This window comes from Bos javanicus, chromosome 6, assembly GCF_032452875.1.
Source record: "Bos javanicus breed banteng chromosome 6, ARS-OSU_banteng_1.0, whole genome shotgun sequence".
In the NCBI taxonomy this organism is placed as follows: Eukaryota; Metazoa; Chordata; class Mammalia; order Artiodactyla; family Bovidae; genus Bos; species Bos javanicus.
In genome coordinates, this window is record NC_083873.1 from 15713769 (window position 1) to 15739226 (window position 25458).

Genomic DNA, 25458 nt, shown 5'->3' on the forward strand with positions numbered 1-25458 from the left:
AAGTAGTATGTGGTAATGAGCAAGGAAAACTTTCCCCAGAAGGCCCCCAGCAGCTCTCTCCTCGCATCATATTGATTAGAATTGGGCCATTGTCCATCCTAACAAGTCATTGTGAGAAAGGGAAATGGGATTACTAAAACTTGCTTAGGTAATTAGGGTTTACTCCTAAATTGAAGATAAGATCACCTTCCTGGAGGCAATCGTGATTTGGGAAAACCTGGACAAAATCAGAATTCTTTTCACATTGGGAAGGAGGAAGGGACTTGGCCCCCGAATAGACAACCAGAATGTCTCTCTGTAGGCTCAGTGGAAGTGCCATATCCATTTTTGCGTACTACCTTCCACAGCAGCAATCAGTCCCCAGTTTGCTAATAATTTGGTGATGGTGGCTACTTTTCATATGAAATTTAGCCATCATCTGGTGGAATAAAGACAAAACAGTAAAAATTAATTCAGGTTAAGACAGAAAGTTCTCCATTATTTGACAGTACCAATGAAATCCAACTCCCCATTCTCAAACTGGGACAAGTTTATTGACTCTAAAGGCTTTTAGGTCATTCCACCAGGAGGGGACATTTCTTTGAGATAAGAAAGTGAGAAGAACAGCCTTCAAGTAAACACAGAAAAAAAGCTCCCCAAGAAGAGGAAATAGCATATGCACAGGTCCTAAGGCAGAAAAGTGGAAGGATCAGAACTTGTTGGAGTGATTGGCTCACAGAAGCAGGAAGAGCGTGGCAGGATGCAGGGGTGAAGAAGGAGGGGCCCTCCAGAGTCTGGCAGTTTCTGTTAAGGAGTTGGGGGTTACATTCTGTGTTCAGCAGGAAGACACTGAAGGATTAAACAGGGATCTGCAACTGTAAAATCATACCAATAATCCTATGCAGAATGCTTTTATGTGTTGGAAAGAGTAACTCTGTTTAAGGTAGGTCGTATGTTATTAGAGAAGCTGCTCATAGAGTCATCACTTAATTAATCGGCAGTTGCCAAGAATTGAACTTCATCACCTCTATTCTATGCAAAGCTGGCCTTTAGTACTCGCTAGTGGATGCATGTTTGTGGATGGGGTAGCCGAGTGGAATGACTTAGTCAAGCGACACAAAGACATTTTAAATGCTAAAGTGATTCAGTTATACATGCATATATATGTATATGTGTGTGTAGCTCTTTTTCATATTTTCCATTATGGTTTATTATAAGATACTGAATATAGTTCCCTGTGCTACACAGTAGGACCTTGTTGTTTATCTATTTTTTATATAGTAGTGTGTGTGTCAGCTAATCCCAAACTCCTAATTTATTCTTCCCCCAACCCCCTTTCCCCTTTGGTAACCATACGTTTGTTTTCTATGCTCACTGACTTTGGAACCTAAAAAGGGAATGCTGCCAGAAAAAAAGATGGGCAAACACATCTCTCCCGTGATCAGTCAGCTCTCCCTTCACTCATGTACATGGCTTGTGAACTCTGGAACATATGTCTATGGGGTTCACATCATGGTGGAGGCTGTGTGTTCCAGTTGACAAGTCCTTTCATACTTCACTCACATCACTGAGCTCAACACACTCCAGAGCTCTCCCGTTTCTTTAGCGGTTCCGTGATAACAAGTCCACATGTAAGTTTACTTCTCAAGCCACGATCTCACTTTTTCAGCCCTTGGAGCACCTCTGACTATGCAGAGGCAGATACATTACAGGACACTGAAGAACGGGGTCGACGCAGTGTCAGGGCCTAGTTCTGGGCTAAGGGAGTGAAGCTGGGTGGGCTGCAGGGTTGGCAGTAGAGCTCAGCCTTCTTCCTTTGGCTTCTGTGAGAAAAAAATGGATTAGAGAGATTCAAGGGAACAGAGGTAGGGGATTTGGAGAATGATTGGACAAGGGACAGAACTGAGATAATTCCAAAAGTTTTCGGCCAATTCCCTCTCATCCCCAAGGGGTAGTTGTCAAGTTGAAACACTAAGATAATTGGAGTTCTTGAGATCCTGCCCTGGATCTAGTCCCCTTTTCCATGACCTCTTTTTGGAACATGGGTGAAGACTGAAGTGGCATGGCCTTCAGAATAAAACTCTGAGTAGTTTTCTTGCTCTTGTTAACAAAACATTTTTAAATGCTTCTGGGTAAATACAAATGATTGTGGTGCAGTTCTGCCTATTTCTGCCAACGGCAGTCTTCTACTAATGGTTAATGTTAGACATGAAATTATTTTCCTGAATATTGTTTCTTCTCTTTTTTCATTATGAAGTATATTCGGTGCTCTTCGAACTGGTGCTTATATGGTGTACACTGTGATGACCAAAGGCCTGAAGCATTCAGTTTGTGACCAGGGTTTTTACAATGGACCTGTCAGCAAATTCTGGGCTTATGCATTTGTGCTAAGCAAAGCACCCGAACTAGGTGAGTGTCTTCTCTCTTTCCATTTCCTCCCCCACCCTCACCCCTTTGTAGTTACACACCCGTAATATTTATTGAAAAATCAACAAAGAAATAACTTGAAGGTCCTATTTTACTGGTTGCAGGAAAATTACAATAAGTGAATTTGCATTCTTAACTAACTTCCATTATGTTTGTTCTCTTCCCTCCTTTTAAATAATTGTACCTTGTGTGTATCAAGAGCCAAAAAGTTTATATAGAACGTGCATGGATCCAAACCTCACTGAAAGCACAGTTCCAGGGGCTAAGAACATCTATCTAGCCCCTTCTCTGAGGCCTTTAACAGCTGAGCTAATATTAGAATATTGGGGACAGTTAGCCTCACAGCTATTTCCCAGTCTCACAGGGAAGTGTATGTTCAGCTCTGGAGTTTGGATACAGACTAGGACATTCAGCCTTTTGTTTGGGTAGCCTCATGTTCTCATTCACAAAATATTAAGGGTTAGCTTCTGATGTTGTTTAATTTTCATCAATTGAAGAAATAGGCCTTAGAGAAATGTAATTCATCTTCTAGAAATTAATCCAAAATGCTGGTACTAGATAGGTAGATTCCTAATAGTTTTTGCTTTAACTCTTTAATAGTCTTGAATATAAGTGTGTCACAAGTTAACAGACACAGTAGAAAATCAAGTAGCAAGGGTTTTGTTTTTTTTTTTTTTTTAACACAGGCACAGTTCCCCAGGAAAATATCTTTGTTGCCAGAAAAAGGGAGCCACCAGTGATAAAAAGATCTGAGTTCATCTATGAGCCATGCTGGCCAGCCTCTCACAGATTGGTCCACATCCTTAGGGGACACCTGTCTATCCTCTGGGTTTCTTAATGTTTTATCTGTAATTAAGAATTGGCTTATTTAGTTCAAAATTTTAATCTATCAATTGTGTTCCATCTCCTGTTTCTCCTGAAAAGGGGGTTGGAAGTTGTAATTTCATTTTAAGTTACCTACAGTATTAGCTATCGAGTCTTTCTGAAAGGTTCGCCTAGTTTGTATCTGTTCACAGAGGATATGACATGCCTCTGATGTATGCATCCTCTGCCTCTAGCCACTCTTCATCAGAGGTCTAATCTGCTGGCAGTTGGTTTGAACTGTTGGTTTGACCACTTCTTCCCAGGTCAAAGACAAGGGAGGAACAGCAGGAAAAACTTCAGCACTCACACACACAGCCTATCAAAAGTCTTAGAGTGAAATGCATTAGTATGGACTCAGTTTATTCCTTTAATAAATTTTTAAATTTTTTTTATTGAAGTATAGTTGATTTACATGTTTCCCTAATTTCTGTTGTACAGTAAGGTGATTCTGTTATTCATATACATTCTTTTTCATTATGGCTTATCATAGGGTATTGAATATATTAATAGTTCCCTGTGTTCCAGTAGGACTTTGTTGTTATCCATTCTATATACAATAGTTTGCATCTGCTAATCCCAAACTCACACTTCATGCCTCCCCTGCTTGCCCCCTTGGCACCCTCAGGTCACTTCTCTATGTCTGTGAATCCATTTCTGTTTGGTAAAATTCATTTGTGTCATATGGTAGATTCCACATATAAGTGATATCATATGGTATTTGCCTTTCTTCTTCTGACTTATTTCACTTAGTATGATCATCCCATCCACACTGCTGCATATGGCAGTATTTTATTTTTTATGGCGGAGCAGCATTCCACTGTATGTATGTGCTGCATCTTCTTTATTCATTTGTTGACAGATACTCCAGGTTGCTTCCATGTCTTGGCTATTGAGAATAGTGCTGTTATGAACATAGGGGTTGCATGTATCTTTTTGAATTATAGTTTTGTCTGAATACATGCCCACGAGTGGGATTGCTGGATCATGTGGTAGCTCTGTTTTCAGTTATTTAAGGAACTTCCATACTGTTCCATAGTGGGTGTAATAACTTACATTCCCACCAACAGTGTAGGAGGATTCTCTTTTCTCCACATCCTCTACAACATTTGTTATTTGTAAACGTTTTAATAATGGACATTCTGGCTGGTGTGAGGGAAGACATCATTGTGGCTTTGATTTGCATTTCTCTAATAATTACTGATGGTTGAGCATCTTTTCATGTGCCTACGGATCATCTGTATGTCTTCTTTGAAGAAATGCCTATTAGGTCTTCTGCCCATTTTTCAACTGGGATGTTTGTTTTTATTCTTGTTGAACTGTATGAACTGTTTGTATATTTTGGAAAGTAAGCTCTTGTTGGTCATGTTATTTACAAATATTTTCTACCAGTCCATGGGTTGTCTTTTTTTTTTTTTTCTTGTGTATGTATTCCTTTGCTTGTATTCCTTGCAAAAGCTTGCAAGTTTAATTTAATTAGCTCCTTTAATTTTTGCTTTTATATCTATTGCCTTGGGAGAATGGCCTTAGAAAATATTGGTAAGATTTACATTAGAGAATGTTTTGCCTATGTTCTCTTCTAAGAGTTTTATGGTGTCATGTCTTATATTTATGTCTTTAAGCCATCTTGAGTTTATTTTTGTGTATGGTGAGAGGGTGTGTCCTAACTGCATTGATTTATTTACATGAAGCTGTCCAACTTTCCTAACATCCCCTGCTGAAGAGACTGTCTTTTTCTTATATACCCTTGCCTCCTTTGTCAAAGATTAACTTGACAATAGGTGTGTGGGTCCTTTAATAAACTTATAATAAGCACCTACCATGGGCCAGACATTTAAAGTGCTGAAATGGAATTGCTACTTTATCAAAAACAGAAATTTATCATATGAATGTTTTATGAACCAGGTCCCCGGGCAGCTATTTTTTAATATTTAGATTAGGAGCACTAGCTGCAAAGTTTTACACTAGAGAAGTGTTTTTCAGACTTGGAGCTACAGACAATGCCTAAAAGCCTACAGATGTGTTTTTTAGCAATGTCAAAATTCTGTGAGGACATTTTAATTTTGTATTTTCAGGTATAGATAAAAGATTGTCTACATTTCTCATAGTGATTTTTTATTTAGAGTCATAGAGTCTGCTATGAGTCAGACTAAAGAGTTATTCAAATTGAGAAATATATCCCTTTGACTTTTAGTTTATTCAGTGTAAGTATCCTTATGAACCGCCTCCCCACCTTTTTGATAAAGAATTGTCTATAGATACATGAATACAGTAAATGTATGAACCTTGATTCCCTCTGCATGCCATCCCTGAACACCTTCACAGTTTCCCCCTCCCTACCCTCAAAAAGTACTTTCTTGCTTGCCTTAATCAGAAAAGGTACCTCTATGCTTCTGGCCTTTAGGCCTCTAATTGCAAAGGAGCTACTTCAGTCTTGGCTGCTAGAAATGCATTTCCCTGCCAGGGCTGCTTGTCTGTGTTCTGAGTTTTATCCAGTTGTGTCTGAGGGACTTGAGAATAAAAATAGTTCCTTCTACCTTTTGAAGGAATAATACATGGAAGAGCCACACCAACCCATTCACAGTGGCCATTTTCCTTCAAAGGCATGAGTCGCTCTGTGCTGTCTGTCCTCCCAGCTTCTACTCTAGATGGACACCTGAGTTGTACGGTTAGGATTTGTGGATGAGAACTGCATCACTCAGAGGTATTTGTGCTCTAATCCTCTGTCTTGTTGGAGTGTTGTTGGTTCTGAGGAGGGTAGGGCAGTCAGTCACCTGTCTTAATTAATCTAGGCTCGAACATACTACTCCCTCCTGCCCCAATGTAGACCTTGTAATTAGACACAATTCTGTTCCCTCTTGAGGCCCAAAGGAGCTGTATTCTAGTTCCTTATGCCATTGGCTTGATAATCACTTTGCCTGGAGAAGCCTCATTCACCACAGCAGTTTATAGGCTGCATATCAAACAACCCATTCCTTCACAGTTCAAACAAGGGATTAGAGTGCTGTCAGTGGGCTAAAGAGTTGAAAAATAAATCCTAAACTTGATGCAGCTCTTTAATGAGGGTAGCGTGTGACACCAATTCTTCATGTGGTTTCAGATCCATTATACAGATATTTTCAGTCTTGAATACCCTTTTCCAATTTTCAAATATGACTTATTCCCTTTCAGATATCCTGGATCTTACTTGATAGCTATCTTCCCAAGGTAAACTGCTTCATCAAAATAGATCCTAAACCAATTCGCCTAGTTTAGTGAACATGTGTGCTTTGGATGGCTTTTTGTTGGTTTGGGAAGTTAAATTCCTTCCCTGTAAAACACTCTAGAAAACCTTGTCGCTACTATTTAATTAAGAAAGCTTTATTCATTTGGATCATTTAGAATTTTTCTTATTTTTTAAGTTCCCGGTTCTGCTTCCAGTTCTCTATTCTGAACTTCCTAATGTATAGCAGAAAGAAAAGGTCTTGAGAGAGAAAAAAGAACAGTTCTTCCATGTTCAATACTGAAAACTCTATTTCCCCACTCCCAAAACCTGCCTGCCTACAGTTTTCACTAAAGTAATTTTTTTTTTTTTTTATTGTGGCGGAGCATATGTAAAATTGGCCATTTCTAGGTGACAGGGCTGCTGCATAATGGGCATTGGCATTGTTGTGCAGCCATCACACATCCACCTCCAGAACTTTTATCTTCCCCAACTGAAAACTCTGTGCCCATTAAACACTAACATTCCCCCTTCACTGGATTTTTAATAGCAAGAAGGGCTTTCTGTCTCAGCAGAGAACAATGAGCTCATTTCAGTGAATTCCACAGCTATGGCCTACTAGAACAAGTGAGGGGAAGAGAGCCACCAACCTGCTTTGTGTGCCAAAATCTTTGACTGACTACTGTTTGAATTACATTAAAACCTGCTGAGATTTTGTTTTGTTAAAACTTGGAAACATCTGCTCTGAGTCTAGGTCCTTGCTCGGTTGAGCTCGTCATTGTTTTTGAAACTCTGACTCAGCGGAGCTCCCGCTAACTCTGTGAACAGGGGCGCAGCCATCTGTAACAAACCACACACACAGTGGGCGCTCCATCTCTTGGCGGCTGGGGCTTCCACATGCTCGTGAGCTTCTCCAGAGCTGCACACAGGGCTGCACTTGACAACACATGCACGGCAGGCATAGTTCAGGAGGGACACTTGGATACTGGATCACCGTGATCTGGCTTCAGGCTGGCTCTTGACTGAAAACAGCCAAACCAAAGGTTAGACTATGGTAAAGGACATGAACCAGAGGAAGATCTGGCTTCAGGCTGGCTCTTGACTGAAAATAGCCAAACCAAAGGTTAGACTGTGGTAAAAACATGAACCTGAGGAAGCTAAAATAGGTGACATGCCCAAAACATTCACAGGTCAGAAGATCCACTGCTTATACTTGGCCAACATTCTTCCCATTATGCCGGCAGGACCTTTGACCAAGAAAGATTGGTTGGCTGACACTGCATTCACAGTCTCAATATCTTTTGTTTGCATTTCTCGGTCACTCTGTAGCTGTTGAGAGGCCTGGATGTGGAATGCTATCAGCATGATTGGCTCACAACAAATTAAATGAGTTATTGTGTGGTTTTTCCCAGAGGAAAAATAATTCATAATTCCCAGAGCTGCATGACTGGTGTCTCAGCTGTGATATCAGAAGAACCGTGAGAGGTCTCAGGGCATCCTTTCTAGAACCTCACTCAAGGGAAACTCCCCTTCTCTGCATTGGTGGCCTTCCTGGAAGCAGTAACTTTGATATGGAATCGGAGTGCTACTCCTGAGAGATTCAGGGCCATTACTGGAAACTCATCTTCTTTCTCCATCTAATCACCCTGCATAGCTGTTCTGAGAAAAACTGTTATGTGTATCTAAATTAATTTCATTTTGAAGATCTCATGGCATGACCTTTGCCCCCACCTCCCTATGTTAGATAAAAGCACCTAGTATGTCTTATATCAAGCCAGAGACCCCCACTCAGACAGGAAGAACACAATATTATTCCAGATTTTTAGCTTCTATGTTAGCTCATTCTCATGATCTGTGTTTTGTCTCCTACCACTCTTCCCACTCAGACTGTTCTTTAGACAATAAAGTTTTAATATAAAGGTGATGACAGAGGTCAAATTAAATCTAAGGAATTTAAAAGGATAAAATGCTCATTATTTTATGGCAAATAATTATGTTTGAATATTGTACAGGCTTTATTTTAGTTAATACTTAGAGACTCAAAGTCTCAATTACAAATAAATAAATTTGCTTTTAACATACAATTCCTTGGAAATTCTACCTTCTTTCTGCTGTGAACAAAGGCAAGTTGAAATTACCGTGTCTACATTATAGTCCATAGAAGGAAGGGAGGCGCAGAGTAGTAATTACACAGAAATAGTCTTCGACAAGCACACAAAAATAGCCCAGATTAACACAAATAAGTAGACACCAGGTCTCCTAACACTAGTTGTCTCCCTTTAACATACAACTGAGAGTTACTGTCACCATCGATCATTATTAGTCTGTCTGACATTTATAGGTTTAATATGTCAAACATCTCACAATAGAGAAGACTTCAAAGAAAATTTTATAAAAGGTTCAGAAATGCAGCAGCTGGAAACTTCCTTTCTGTTCTAAACAAATAAGTAATAATGTTGGAGTTTGCTTTTTCTTTTTTTTTTTCATTTTCCTTAGGTAGTAACTGACTATATGTTTTCTTGAAGAATAGCTGATTTACAATCTTGTTAATTCCAGGTGTACAGCAAAGTGATTCAGATTTTTTGTTTTTAAAATATTTTCCATTATAGTTTATTACAAGACATTGAATACAGTTTTCCATGCTATATAGTGAATCTTTGTTTATCTGTTTTATATATAATAGCATGTGTATCTGTTAATCCCATTGCTGTTATTGTTCAGTCACCAAGTTGTGTTCGACTCTCTGTGACCCCATGAACTGCTTCCGATCAGGTGGCCAAAATAGAGCTTCAGTTTCAACATCAGTCCTTCCAATGAATATTCAAGGTTGATTTCCTTTAGGATTGACTGGTTTGATCTCCTTGCTATCCAGGGGACTCTCAAGAGTTTTTTCCAGCACCGCACTTCAAAAGCATCAATTCTTCAGTGCTCAGCCTTCTTTATGGTCCAGCTCTTATATCCATACATGACTACTGGAAAAACCATAGCTTTGACTCTATGGACCTTTGCTGGCAAAGTGATGTCTCTGCTTTTCAATACATTGTCTAGGTTGGTCATAGCTTTCTTCTAAGAAGCAAATGTCTTTTAATTTCATGGCTGCAGTAATCAACCGCAGGATTTTGGAGCCCAAGAAAATAAAATCTGACACTGTTTCCACTTTGTCCCCATCTATTTGCCACGAAGTGATGGGACCAGATGCCATGATCTTAGTTTTTTGAATGTTAAGTTTTAAGCTAGCTTTTTCACTATCGTCTTTCACCTTCATCTAGAGACTCTGTAGTTCCTCTTTGCTTTCTATCATCTGCATATCTGAAATTATTGATATCTCCTGGCAATCTTGATTCCACTTGTGATTCATCTACCCTAGCATGATGTACTCTGCATATAAGTTAAATAAGCAGGGTGACAATATATAGCCTTAAGTTACTCTTCCCAATTTTGAACCAGTCCATTGTTCCATGTATAACATTAACTGTTGCTTCTTGTCCTGCATATAGGTTTCTCAGAAGGTAGGTAAAACAGTTGGGTATTCCCATCTCTAAGAATTTTCCACAGTTTGTTGTGATCAAGACAGTCAAAGGCTTTAGCATGGTCAACGAAGCAGAAGTAGATGAGATTTTTTGGAATTCCCTTGATTTTGCTATGATCCAGCAGATGTTGGCAATTTGACCTCTGGTTCCTCTGCCTTTTCTAAATCTAGCTTGTACATCTGGAAGGTCTTGGTTCACATACTGTTGAAGCCTAGCTTGAAGAGTTTTGAGCTTTACCTTGCTAGCATGTGAAATGAGTGCAATTGTGTGGTAATTTGAACATTCTTTGGCATTGCCCTTCTTTGGGATTGGAATGAAAACTAACCTTTTCCAGTCCTGTGGCCACTGCTGAATTTTACAGATTTGCTGGCATATTGAGTAGAGCACTTTTACAGCATCATCTTTTAGAATTTGAAATAGCTCAGCTGGAATTCCATCACCTCCACTAGCTTTGTTTGTAGTAGTGCTTCCTAAGGCCAACTTGACTTCACGCTCCAGGTGAGTGACCACACCATCATGATTATCCTGGTCATTAATTGTCATTTTTGTACAGTTCTGTGTACTTTTGCCACTTCTTCTTAATCTCTTCTTCTTCTGTTAGGTCCTTGCTGTTTCTCTCCTTAATTGTGCCCATCTTTGTATGAAATGTTCCCTTGGTATCTCTAATCTCCTATTCTAATATTTTCCTTTATTTCTTTGCATTGATCACTCAGGCTTTCTTATCTCTCCTTGCTTTTCTTTGGAACTCTGCATTCAGTTGGGTATATCTTTTGCTTTCTCATTTGCCTTTAGCTTCTCTTCTTTTCTCAGCTATTTGTAAGGCCTCCTCAGACTACCACTTTGTCTTCTTGCATATCTTTTTTTTGAGGATGGTTTTGGTCACCACCTCCTGTACAATGTTACAAAGCTCTGTCCATAGTTCTTCAGGCATTCTGTCTACCAGATCTAATTTGATCTCTGGTTCCTCTGTCTTTTCTAAATGCAGCTTGTACATCTGGAAGTTCTTGGGTCATGAACTGCTATAGCCTAGCTTGAAGGATTTTGAGCATAATCTGCCAATATGTGAAATGAGTGCAATTGTATGCTTATTTGAACATTGTTTGGTGTTGCCTTTCTTTGGGATTGGAATGAAACTCCTAATTTCTCCCATGCCCTGCTCCCACTTTTCCCTTTGGTGACCATAAGTTTGTTTTCTATGTTTGTGAGTCTGTTTTGTAAATGAATTCATTTGCATATATTTTAGAGTCTACATATAAGTGATATCATTATAATGTTTGTCTTTGACTTCACTTATGATATTCTCTAAGTCCATTCATGTTGTTGCAAATGGCAGTATTTCTTTTTTATGGCTAAGTAATATTCCTTCATGTGTGTGTTTAGTAGTTGTTGTTTAGTAGTTAAGTCCTGTCCAACTCTTTGTGACCCCCATGGACTGTAGCCCACCAGGCTCCTCTGTCCATGGGATTTCCCAGACAAGAATACTGGCATGGGTTGCCGTATCACATTTTTATCCATTCATCTGTTGATGGACACTTATGTTGTTTATCATGCTTGTATGAACATTGGAGTGCATGTACTTTTTTGAGTTAGAGATTTTGTCTTTTCACAGTATATGCCCAGGAGGGGGATTGCTGATCATATGGTAGCTCTGTTTTTAGTTTTTTGAGGAACCTCCATACTGTTCTTCAAAATGCCTGTACCGATTTACATTCCCATCAATCTTATCTTTTCTGTTTACTTAAGGTCCCATCAGAACCTTAAGTCTTTCCAAGATCCAACATTGTCTGACCTTCCTTTGTACCCAATGTTTTAGGGCATCCTTGAAGAATAAGGCATAAGACAAGGGTAAGTACTAATTCCCCTTGTAGTTAATTAAATTTCAGAATAAGAAGAGGGACCACCTAGTTATCCTTGTTATACAAAGAAGTCGAGGTCACCAAAGGTCATGAAGGATATTGATTTTTCTCATATCTGAAAACCTCAGAGATAGGAAAGAGAATGAAGCATCTGCCACATAAATCCTGCTTTTGCCCCACATCCCAGTGCTTGTTGTTTTGGTACTTGTTAATGGAATTGGGTGTATTTGTTATGTGCCTGCTCTTCATCTATTTTTATGTAAGCGTTCTAAAGTATATTTTTCAGAATCCCTAGGTTTTTCAGAGAATCATTATCATCTACCTACATGAGCACCATTCTTGCTTCAATAATGTAAATTCTCTACCTTAGATGTGAATAGTGGTCTTTGGGGTAGCCAAAATAGCTCAGATGAGAGAGTTAGACCAAAGAAACATTAGTCTTTTTCTTCAAGGGGTTAATGTTACTGAGATTTTGGATAATCCTGTAAAGCATTTTCAGAGTTAATTGCATAAGAAAGTGTCATTCTCAGTTTTTTATCACTTGATTCATTGCTACCAAAATAATACCTATTATCCTCCAGTAAATACAGAAGATAATTTTTTTCTTTTTCTGTTTTTGTCTTTTAACTTTTCAAAATTTATGTTAGAGTACAGTTGATTTACAATGTTGTTAGTTTCAGGTACACAGCAATGATTCACTTATAAATATATATATACTCATTCTTTTTCAGATTCTTTTCCCATATAGATTATTAGAGGATTGAGTAGATTTCCCTGTGCTATACAGTAGGCCCTTGTTGATTATCTAAATGCCTAATTTATCCCTCCCCCACCCTTTGGAAACCATAAGTTTATTTTCTGAAGTCTGTTTTGCAAATAAGTTTATTTGTATCATTTTTAGATTCCACATATAAGGGATATTGTGTGATATTTGTCTTCCTCTGACTTATTTCACTTAGTATGATAATCTCTCATCCGTTGCTTCAAATGGCATTATTTCACTCGTTTTTTATGACTAGTATTCATTGTATATATGCACCACATCTTTTCCATTCCTCTCGTGATGGACATTTACATTGCTTCCGTGTTTAGCGTTTGTAAGTAGTGCTGCAGTGAACATTAGGGTGCATGTATCTTTTCAAGTTATGGTTTTCTCTGGATAGATGCCCAGGAGTGGGACTGCTGGATCATAGGATAGTTCTATTTTTCATTTTTTAAGGACCCTCCATACTGTTCTCCACGGTGGCTGTACCAATTTACATTTCTACCAACAGTGCAGGTTGCTTCCCTTTTCTCCACACCCTCTCCAGGATTTATTGTTTCTAGACTTAAAAAAAAAAAATGTATTGGAGTATAGTTGATTTACAGTGCTGTGTTAGTTTCAGGTATACAGCAAAGTGAATCAGTTGTATATAGGCCATTATAGAGTATTGAGTAGAGTTCCCTGTGCTCTACAGCAGGTTCTGAGTTATCTATTTTCTATACTGTAGTGTATATAAGTCAATCCCGGTCTCCCAGTTTACCCCTCCCCTTCTTTAGCCCCTAGTAACCATACATACCATAACCTAGTTTTCTACATCTGTGATTCTACTTCTGTTTTGTAAATAAGTTCCATATACACACTGGAATGTTACTCAGTCATTAAAAAATTACAAAATATTGATATTTGCAGCAACATGAATAGATTGAGATTGTCATAGTGAGTGAAATAAGTCAGACACAGAAAGACAAACATTACATAATATTACTTATATGTAAATAGCCTAAAAAGGTATTTTTTGTAGACTTTTTGATAACGGCCTTTCTGACTGGTGTGATGTCTTTGTCTTTGGATATGGAGTATCTTTTCTGTCAACAGTTGGTCAGTAGTTACTTGTGATTTTGATGTTTTTGTGAGAAGAGGTAAGCTCAAGTCCTACTCCGCTATTTTGTCTCTTACCCAGGAATAGCCTTTTGTTTAAATTTCACTTTTCTAATTTCCATATGTCAAGGCTTCACATTTTATAGGGAACCTACAAAGATATGTTTTTAAAGAGTACTTTTGTCGTGTACCAAAGAAAGGTGGTTTTATTACTCCAGAGCGGCCTAAGAACATTTTACTGGGCACTTGAATTCAAATTTGTTTCTCTTGATTAATGAATATCACTTGACTCTCTTCCAGGTGATATTTCCTAAAATGCACAGCCTCATTGGAAATGGACAATATACTTACTAGTGTCCCTTCCAAATCAAAAATACGATTGTGTGCAAAACACCTTTCTGACAGTAACATTTATGGAGTGCTTACCATGTGCCTGTTTTGTATCCTATTTAATCCTCAAATAATTCCAACCTATTATCTCCATATTACAGATGAGGAAACTAGAAAGTAGGATGAATAACCTGCCAGGGTCACCGAGCTAGTAAATATCCATCCACAAGTCTAACCCAAATCCATCTCATTCTGGGGTACAAGTTCATTCACCTTCTTGATACGGAGTATAGTCAGGGGGCTCACGTCCATTTCTGTTTGTGTCTTCCAGGAGATACAATATTCATTATTCTGAGGAAGCAGAAGCTGATCTTCCTGCACTGGTACCACCACATCACTGTGCTGCTGTACTCCTGGTACTCCTACAAGGACATGGTTGCTGGGGGTGGTTGGTTTATGACTATGAACTATAGCGTGCACTCTGTGATGTACTCTTACTATGCCTTGCGAGCAGCAGGTTTCCGAGTCTCCCGGAAGTTCGCCATGTTCATCACGTTGTCCCAGATCATTCAGATGCTGATAGGCTGTGTCATTAATTACCTGGTCTTCCAGTGGATGCAGCATGACCAGTGTTACTCTCACTTTCAGAACATCTTCTGGTCCTCACTCATGTACCTCAGCTACTTCGTGCTCTTCTGCCACTTCTTCTTTGAGGCCTACATCGGCAGCAAGATGAGGAAAGCAACGAAAGCTGACTAGTGTCGGAACTGAGGAGGAAGCCGTAGCTCAGGGTCATCAAGAAAAATAACAGACAAAAGAAAATGGCACAAGGAATCACATATGGTGCAGCTAAAACAAAACAAGACATATGAGCAAACACACAACCCAAGGCAGCTTAGGGATAATTAGGTTGACTTAACCCAGTAAGTTAGTGATCCTTTTCCGGTGAGGACTCACTGAGTACACCTCCATCTCAAAGGACTGCTGCTGGAAGACCCCATTCCCTCTTTATCTGTCAACTCTAGGACAAATGAGAACAAAGTGGGCCAGAGGCAGAGAGAAGGCCAACAAGCTATTAACAGTATATGGAAAAAATGAATTTACTGTTATATTTCTCTAAGGATCAAAGAAGTTTACTTAAAAACCATGTGAGCACATACCTAACAATCCTTTATAATCTTTTTTGACACTAAACTGGAGCCAACAGAAAAGGTAAAAATGGAAGCGACGCAGGGTGTATACCTAGAGTAATGCTTTTGCAAAACTTTTTCAGAAAGTACTTTTTCAGAAAGGTTACGGTTGTAGCCCCCGTGAGAAAAGATGTCTTAATCACCTCCTGAGAAAACAGATGATAAACTACATTTCAACTAAGAGAAAGACTCGTCCCCCTTCATAGCACAGCCTCGGTCTAGTGAGTTCACCATAACAAAACGGGGCACAATATTTTCCCAGGGTTCTCCCTGGGAGGAAGGAAACAGTGTCGCCCAACTCTTGAAAGGGCAGCTCCGATCTCAGTATTTCTGATAGTTTTATTTCTACCCCTAAATAGGGTAGGACACAGCATCCTTTGTTCAGTTGCCTTGGGCTTTCAAACAGAAGAATAAATATAGAATAGAAAACAGACAACTCAACCAAATTATTTGAAAAGTAGACTCTCTTACCCATAAAAAGTTGCAGCCCTACACCGAAGTTCTTGAGCTGGGAAAGAGGAATGAGCTGAAGATCAATATAAGACACAATAAGTACACCCCTCCATAGTTGACTCCACATATAACTTTCCAAATGAAACCCTGTGGTACAGCCCATATTGTCTATATTTTTGTGAGTTTCACAAAGCAACCCACAGGGCTGTCCTTGATCTTGGGTGAACACTGTGTTTCTGTATCATCTGCCTTTGCTCCCTAAAGCAATGCAGAGGTGTTTAAAGTGCCCTCTGCTGGTCAAGCGGAGATACTTTGACAAACACACTTCACGGCAAGTTGAGCTGAACAGTGGACACACAAACGGCCCCCTCCGAGACTTATTCTTCAAATTTTAAATGATATAAAATAATTCACCATATTTTTGGCCAAATCAGAAGACATTCTTCCTACTTTTGAGTCAGCTTCAAAAATTTTTTGAAAAGGGACTTACGCTCTGGAATTCAGAAAATCAACTTATTAAGAGCCATATTCTTTTAAAAAAAGCTAGATACTATAATATCTGTAATATTTCAGTCCTTTACAAGCCAAATAAATGTGTAAACGTTCCTGCATTTCAAAGAAGCAATTATGTCAAGTTGTTCAATGTGATATAATAGTATTCTAATTGGTTATATAGCTTAATGATTAGACAAACTAGGTAAAAATTAGGGGCTACTACACTGCATAGATTAGACATGCATAACCACACATATATACACACAGATGTGAAGTCCACCAAACTTAAAAGCCCAAATAAATAGAAACATGTTTTCTGGCTAGCAGAAAAAGAAGCTGTTTAGCTTTCTTGCTTTGAGTGTGTACAGAAAAGGGATTTTTCAAATTATTTTTATATTATTTTAGCTTTAATTGTGCTGTCATTCATGAAACAGAGCTGCTCTGCTTCTCTGTCAGAGATGACAAGGGCTTTCTCAGCATCTCGTCTATGTGTGGAATTAAAAAGAATAAAGTTTTATTCCATTCTGTGTGAATGGTCTGAACCATGAACAGAGAATCCGTGCAAACCAAGTCATGACTGACGGGATGGAGGGTGGGCTGTATGCAGGGAAGGGAAGCTGTTATGTCTGTGTTAAATTATTGTGAACAATCTATGACGTCTTGACATGGGTTTATAGATGCATTGATCGAAGAATGTATTCTTAGGGCAAAAACTGACATGGACTGAAAAGACAAGTCCTGCTATAACAACTAATAGATTATTAGGATGCAAACAATGTTATTTTGAGCTTTGAAAATACATGATACTGTGCAATAAGCTTTTTTTTCTTATAAGAGAAAATGAGCAGAATAATGAGGAAAAGGCCAAATAACAGTTGACTTGAATTTAACTGAAGGACAGTTAGAGCTTATTTGGTTAATTTAATTTAATGATTTAATCCATTGATTTATCAGTGATCCTTTAATGCAGGTTAGAATAAGGAAATAATCATAGACCTTAAACAGACTCCGATGCTTCCAAAGCACTTTCATCTTGGTACAGGTTCATACTTGTGTCTACTTATGAGATAATTTAGAAATTTTGTTTACAGGTTGAATGTCTAATAAATAGTTTTAAAATTAGCTAAATATATCTAAAGGCATTTCCGATGTTTATCATGGGAGGGGGAAAAGAATCACACCTTTAAAAAAATTGAAATTCTGGTATTACAGGTTCAATACACTGTTTTTAACATCTCAGCTTAAGTGATTAATTCTATTAATATATGAGGCAGGACCACTACCCCATGGCAAATTGAAGCCTATCGGAGAATTGACTGCCACATAGATAATCCTGCTGTCATTTAACATTCCAGAAAAACTTGGGCAGGCAAGTTTTTATAGCTGCCCCACTATGCTGCAATAGATTTCCTTTCTCTTGAAGATTTTCCACTGCACTTCAATTCCAGTATCGTGAAAACATTCCTGGATTGAAAAAGTTTTTTAAACCAAATCTTCATTTCAGACATAAATCATGCAATTTGATACACAAGGTCTGAGCATCAACCCAAGTCTATGAGTTTGCAGTGAAAAACATTCTAATGAGAAATGCTCTGTTCACAGATCAGGAGGTTTGATCTGGACCTTCTAGTTTGCTCATGAGAACAGAGCCACTACTATATTCAAAAATCATGTATTGAGGTGATTATTCCAGTTAATTTACTCCCATCCTTCTAACTGTCTGTTCCCTTCTCCAGGGGATCTTCCCGACCCAGGGATCAAACCCGCATCTCCCACATTTCAGGCAGATTGTTTACCATCTGAGCCACCAGGGAAAACCTTCTAATCATACACTGCTATAGACACGAGGGGACAGGGACAATACATTCATATATGTTGCTGATGGGGAAAGAAAAAATTATAGCCCCTATCATTTCTATTAATGTGGCTCTGAGTCTGGAACTTTACTGAGGGGGTTCTTGCAGAACAGGATGGAAGAACACTTCTAGGAAAGAGACTCACAGAAAAAAAGTATTTTTTTAAAAAAATCAGCTGTGTTATCATCATAAGATAAAAACTGTCACATTAAGAACAACAAAGCACCTGGAGTAAACTACACTGGAATAGAATATTCCACAAGTCTGGTCTGGTTCCAGACTGCTGGGTTACCAGGGAGAAATAAGCTCAGGTTGCTATCTATTATGAGAGAACAGCCTTTCTTCAGACGCAATTAGGCTCCAGCACACTCCCCCCACCCGAGTTTGGTTAATGAATCTTCAACATAGTTGTTGGGTTGGTCATGTGCTGACTCAAGAGGGCTGTTAGGAGAGTGGAGATGGTCAAACAGACCACCTCCCTGAGTTCAGTGCTTTGAGCTGTGTGTGCATGGTCTGTGCCTGTCTCTTAGACACTTCTTTCCCTGAAAATGTTTCCATCCTGAAAAGTACAATTGTGTGAGAGCTTTATGATGAAAGTCTAGTGGTCCAATCTTTTTGTTTTCAATAATAAATATTTTGCTATCAATTCAGGATGGTAGTAGAGCCTATTTTCGTGCTGTGAGTCATTGTCTCCTGTAACGTGGTATTCTGTCCTTTTTCTAGCTGTATACAGGAACCAATTCTTTGTGCCTCAGACCCATCACCAACCAAAAGAGATTTTGATAAGAATGCACCACAGGGTTTTGGCCTCTGTTGCATACACATTAAAGTGAGAGCTGATAAAGCAATGATACTGTATTGCTGACAATCAGGATGAAGTGGTAGGTCCCAGTCTTGCAGTGAACCAACAGCCTCTGTATGCTGGTACCCAGTACTTAAGCAAAAAAAAGAATCATTGTAGTTCTAGCATTTTCTTGAATGCCAGTTGTAACATGCCAATTATAAACATCTTTGAGCCATATGGCAAAACCCATAGCTAAAGAGACCAGTTAGGTACCCCTGTGCAGAGCATCAAAGACTATTCACAGGCCTGTTGAATCACCAAGTTACTTGCTTCATCCTCAGATACTTTGAAAATTCAGGGCTCACAGAGAGGGAAAAATAGGCCCCAGGTCTCCCTTCCTCCTGAATTATTCTACTTTAAAAAAAGTGAAACAAGTTATTCTAGCACTAAAGAAACAGACAGTGGGAACCTATCTGTGGTGGAGTTCAGGGGGGCTGGGGAAGTCTTAAGAATGGCAGTTTAATTTCATGTTGGGCAAGTAAAAGTCTTCACATCAGATGCACTTAATAGAAATTCAAACACGAAACTACATTGTAGTAAACAGTTCCTGAAGCAACTGGTTAAAGAAACTGGTTGCATAAATCACAGGCCATTTTTGCAACATATTTAAGCCAGGATTTCAAGGTCCCGACTCATGCTGGTATTGAACACTGTCATTCTCTCAATGCTTGGTGTCTCTAGAGACGTTTTCCCAGAAGACAGAACCCTAGACTGCTCCAGAAGTAGCCTCATAGTGCTGCCCAAGCCTGTCAATTCAAACGGGTCTGCTCTCTGGGCATGTTCAGGCAGGAGGTTGCTTACTGCTACCTGGAAAACCACTGGAAGATTCTGCTTCTTAGAGGACCCAGTGCCTCTATTCAACTAAAAGACCACCCATATACGCCTCACAGAGCAAATCACAGCAATGTTGGAAGTGTCATTTTCAAGTGCTGATTTCACGACATTAAAAGAAATATTTTTTTTCTGGTATATTAAAAATAAAATCATAACTTTTGATTTAAAAGCGAACTGTTTCTGGTTTCTTTTCTTTCTTTCTTCTGAGCAGTGCAAAGGAGGCATCCATAAGGGCTACTTAGAAATCTCAGAAAGGCCTTCCAGTGTGCTCGTGGAACACAGGAAAGTCACTGAAACTCCCCAGTCCTCAAGCAGAGCCCAGGAATGATGTGGGTGCCAAATACTTCTGATCAAAACCCCACAGGTGTCCAGCCCTCCCATAGTGTTTCAAGGGTGAAACACAGCACATTCTCCAGAATTGACACGTCAGGGCAGTCCTCGTGGGGCAGGTAGCCTAAGTTGGATCCCTGTTTAACAGGTTGAGAAAAATGTGTTCGTTAGATCAAATGTCACCGAAGTAGAAGGAACAAGATGTGAACATAATCTCCTGAAAGAAGTATAAATGAGTGAAATTCCGAGGCTCAGCCTGAACTAGGAAGCACGGTGCCATGTCACTGGACAAAGAGTTGCAGAACAAAATGTGTTGGAAACAGGAAATGTAGCACCTACCTCCCAGGAAGGGCGGTACATCACTTACACACCCGTGACTAGCAAGGGGGCACAGGCGTCTACTCCCTGCTCCTACAACTTGCCCTTCAACTCCTAACATTTTTGTATGATCTGTTGTATATGTTTCAGGCTACACGTTCGTGTTTTTCTCTACAATGTGTACAATAGCAATGTCCCTATAGCATTTATATTTAAAACTAAGAACCTGTTACTTGTGAAGATTCTGTATAGCTAGATTGCTATAAACACGCCTCACTTTTCACATCATCTCAGAATAAGACAAAACTTCCCATTTGTAACTCATTTAATGTATGTTCTTAACTCAGGTCAAAATGGGTGAATGGGGAGGGGGAGACCTATACTGCACAGAAAGCCATTTTTATTAACTTCACAACAACAACAAAAAATAGTGTGTATAAAGGAAAAGCAGAAGCAAACCTTAGAAGTGTTTCTCTTTTTCATAGCAGTCTCAGAACCCCAATGATTGTGCCATCAGGTAGCTTCTGGTAGAAACACAGTCTCGTATAATAGTATACAAGCTTCAGAAATGAATATGGCACACATGAAAACATGAGCATTTTATATCACTATCTAGCAAAAATGCTGTACTTATGATACTTCAAGACCAAGAATATGCTATAGCAGGCTTCCTAGGGATGGAAAAATAAGAATAGGGTCAGAATACAGTATTTCAGCAACATGACCACTCTTGGTTGTTTCTGCAACATGAATGAAATTAATTGGATCCATAATAAGGTATCATTAAATGCATGGTCAACACAAAATAATTAAAAGGGCTCCCCACTGGTTGGTCTGTTGCTGATGAATCTCCAGGCCTCGTTGATCTGGGGCAAGGTTTCATTTATTGCCAAACACCTGTCCTGAGACTAAACAGGGAGGTCTTGCTGAGAAGCACTGGTGACCACAGGGGTTTCCATTGTGCGGGGAGAGGTGGGCTGCACCAAGTGACCCCAGCCCTCACAAAACTGTACACTCAGACATACACAGAATCATTCATATGCTCTCCCCCTTAGTGTGTGATATCTGCACCCTCATGTCACCATAAAGGGCTTCAGGCAAGATTAAGAAGCTCTGGATTTGATCAGGTGAAATTCACCAACCCAGTTCACTCTGTAACCTTTGACATTTCCTTCTGCTTTTCATTCTTTACCTATGTGATAGTTGAAGGATGTAACCATTAGTATTACACCTTACTTATATATGGCTCCTCTGTCCAGGGGGGTCTCCAGGCAAGAATACTGGAGTAGGTTGCCATTCCCTTCCCCAGGGGATCTTCCCGACCCAGGAATCGAACCCAGGTCTCTGCATTGCAGGCAGATTCTTTACCGTATGAGCCACCAGGGGAAATATATGCATTATAGAAGATGTATTTATATGGAAAAGATAACATACATAGGTTCTCAGAAAACAACACAGCATCCTCAGGGTTAAACCCATGGGGTGGCCCCTCCTGACACAACCCCTGCCATCTCACTACTGGATTCTGCAATCTTTGGTGTTTTCAGCCCCCCAGGGTGAAAGCCCTGAGCTACAGGCTGGGGTTTCATACACAGCTTCCTTTTCTATTGACTACACTAATTCATTTCATACTAGAGGGAAAAACTGCCCCCCTGGGTATTGCTCTGCTATTATTTATTTATGAAAACTCTACTGGCTGTTTCTGCAGGCAGCCAATCTCTCTCTACAAAGAGAAGGCAAACAGGTTTGCAATGCTTGCATCACATCTGGCTTGTAACTGTGAGTTACTATAAAATACCAGTGCATTTTTGCAAAATGAGCACTTTGTCTCCTAATCAGAAGCAGTTCTTATTTCAACTTGGTTTTAGAATAATCAAATCTATACAACATAAATCTACTGAGCTTCTAAACGGACTTAGGCGGCCAAGGCAACTCATTTGTTTATTTTCACCTAAGGCAAATTTCCCCCGGATCCACTGGCCTATAAAGGCAAATTGCTGGTTTGTAGCTCCCACTGATGCAGGACCTCTGACTTCCTGCCAAGTCCCTTGCATCTAATTCTAGAAATTGCCAAGGGGAGTCTCACAGCCTCTGTCAGGCATTTCTGCTATGTGGTCACTCCCACCCCACCTCCCTGCCACCCAGGGCCAGCCCAGCTGCTATTGCATCTGTCCACTGGGCCCTGAAACCCCTTGGCCTGGCCAGGTGGAGCGGTTCTCAGAAGGCCTCCACTGCTCCTCAGAGAGACAGGGCACCCTCTGGTCTGCAATGAGACAAGATGCCTCTTTCCCTTGGTTAGATGTGCTTTGTGAGAAAAACCACCCCCTTCTCTACCTAACAGCCAGGCATGCGTCCAGGAACTGAAGAATGGATTTGAGAAATGGCCACTGCACTGAATCAGAATGTCTATTTCCTCTCCTGCCTGGGGCAAAGCTGGCCCTTGGGTTGAGCTCATTGGACCTCCTTTTAGCTGGAGAAGTATTATCCCCAGAAGGCCCTCAGCCCCACTATAAATGGACTCCCGTGGCGACCACCTCTGCTCCCTAGACTTGCCCTGACATCTCTGAGTGTAGCAGAGGACACAGGTGGAGTTCCTTTTCTAGAAGCCTCCCAGGTCTCCTCCAGGCTCCCCTTCATCTGTCCCCACTACAGGTCCAGGCATCTCTGAGATGCACTTAAATTCAGCCTAAGCACCCTGCCAAGTTTGTAAAAATGAAATGCTAAGCACACTGACCAAGGGAACATTTCATGCAAAGATGGGCACAATAAAGGACAGAAATGGTATGGACCTAACAGAAGCAGAAAGACATTAAGAAGAGGTGGCAAGAATACACAGAAGAACTGTATGTAAAAGGTCTTAATAACCTGGATAACCATGATGGTGTGATCACTCACCTAGAGCCAGACATCCTGGAGTGTGAAGTCAAGTGGACCTTAGGAAGCATTACTACAAACAGAACTAGTGTGGGTGATGGAATTCCAGCTGAGCTATTTCAAATCCTTAAAGATGATGCTGTTAAAGTGCTGCACTGAATATGCCAACAAATCTGTAAAAGTCAGCAGTGGCCACAGGTCGATTTTCATTCCAATCCCAAAGAAGGGCAATGCCAAAGAATGTTAAATCTACCCCACAATTGTACTCATCTCATGTGCTAGCAAGGTAATGCTCAAAATCCTTCAAGCTAGGCTTCAATAGTACATGAACAGAGAACTTCCAGACGTACAAGCTAGATTTAGAAAACCCAGAGATTAAATTTCCTATATCATAGAAAATGCAAGGGAATTCCAGAAAAAAACTACTTTTGCTTCATTATCTACACTAAAGCCTTTGACTGTGTGGATCACAACACACTGTGGAAAATCCTTAGAGATGGAAATACCAGACCAGCTGACCTGCCTCCTGAGAAACCTGTATGCAGGTCAAGAAGCAATAGTTAGAACCGGACATGGAGCAATGAACTGGTTCAAAATTAGGAAAGGAATATGTCAAGGCTGTATATTGTCATCCTGCTTACTTAACTTATATGCAGAGTAAATTATGTGAAATGCAAGGCTGGATCAAGTTCAAGCTGGAATCAAGATTGCTGGGAGAAATATCAATAACCTCAGATTTGCAGATGACACCACCCTTTGGCAGAAAGTGAAGAAGATCAAAAGAACCTCTTGATGAAAGTGAAAGAGGAGAGTGAAAAAGGTGGCTTTAAATTCAACATTCAAAAAGCTAAAATCATGGCATCTGGTCCCATCACTTCATGGGAAATAGATGAGGGGCAAAAAATGGAACTAATGACAGACTTTATTTTCTTGGTTCCAAAATCACTGTGGATGGTAACTGTAGCCATGAAATTAAAAGATGCTTGCTCCTTGGAAGAAAGCTATGACAAACCTAGACAACATATTTAAAAGCAGAGACATTACTTTGCCAACAAAGGTCCATCTAGTCAAAGCCATGGTTTTTCCAGTAATCATGTATGGATGTGAGAGTTGGACCGTGAAGAAGGCTGAGCACTGAAGGATTGATGCTTTAGAATTATGGTGCTACAGAAGACTCTTGAGAGTCCCTTGGACTGCAAGGAGATCAAACCAGTCAATCCTAAAGGAAATCAACCCTGAATAGTCATTGGAAGGACTGATGCTAAAGCTGAAACTCTAATACTTTGGCCACCTGATGAAAAGAGGTGACTCACTGGAAAAGACCCTGGTGCTGGGAAAGATTGAAGGCAATGAGGAGAAGGGGGAGACAGAGGATTAGACGGTTGGATGGCATCACCAATTCAATGGACATGAGTTCTGAGCAAACTCTGGGAGAAGGACAGGGAAGCCTGGCCTGCGGCAGTCCATGAGGTCACAAACAGTCAGACACGACTGAGTAACTGAACTGAACTGAGCTACTGAACAATGAAAACATATTTAAACAAGTCCTTTCCTTTCTAGTGAAAATCAACTTTTGAATTAAACGGGCAAACTGCAGGAAGTCATGACAATTTCTTAGACTTTCTCTCTTTATCCCTGACTATGGCCTTCTTATGTGCACGTTTCATCTGCCTGGAAAACAGAGGTTAGGGCACTTGTTGAGTTCTCATATCCCTGCCTGTGCATTCCTACCTCGTGTGGCTAATCACCACATAAATATATAATTTATTATTTGTGGACTGTTGAAAAATCTGACTTCAATAGATTACAATCTTTACAGCAGTGGTCCCCCACCTCCAGGATCTAATGTCTGATGATCTGAGGAGGAGCTGATATAATAATAATAAAATTAAAGTGCACAACAAATGTAACACTTGAATCATCCTCAAACCATCCCCCCCACCCACTCCTGATGCATGGAAAAATTGTGTTCACAAAACCAGTTCCTTGTGCCCAAAAGGTTGGGGACTGCTGCTCTATAGCACAAAGAATCAAGTTCTCCCGTCTCCCCTGGCAACTCCAGTGCCTTGGAGTTAAATATTTGTTGAACTGATGAAAAAAAATGTTAGTTGCAGCTGTGGATGTAAACAGAATTTTGGATCTCTGTCTTCTTTCTCCTCTGTGTACTGTGTGTATTTGTAAATGTTTGTGTGCTCTAGGAAAGCTCTTGTCCTTTTTC

At 39.9% G+C, this 25458-nt stretch overlaps 1 protein-coding gene across 4 annotated transcripts in view; it reads left to right on the top strand.

Annotated features, from left to right (window-relative positions):
* Nucleotides 1–18690, top strand: part of ELOVL6 (ELOVL fatty acid elongase 6) — a 134618-nt gene extending 115928 nt beyond the window's left edge. For all 4 annotated transcript variants that reach the window (XM_061419397.1, XM_061419395.1, XM_061419396.1 and 1 more), the window contains 2 exons: nt 2237–2388; nt 14378–18690. In XM_061419397.1, the coding sequence (XP_061275381.1) occupies nt 2237–2388; nt 14378–14805 (580 nt within the window). In that variant the 3' untranslated portion in view covers nt 14806–18690. The remainder of the gene's footprint in view (nt 1–2236; nt 2389–14377) is intronic.
* The last annotated feature ends 6768 nt before the right edge of the window (nt 18691–25458 follow it).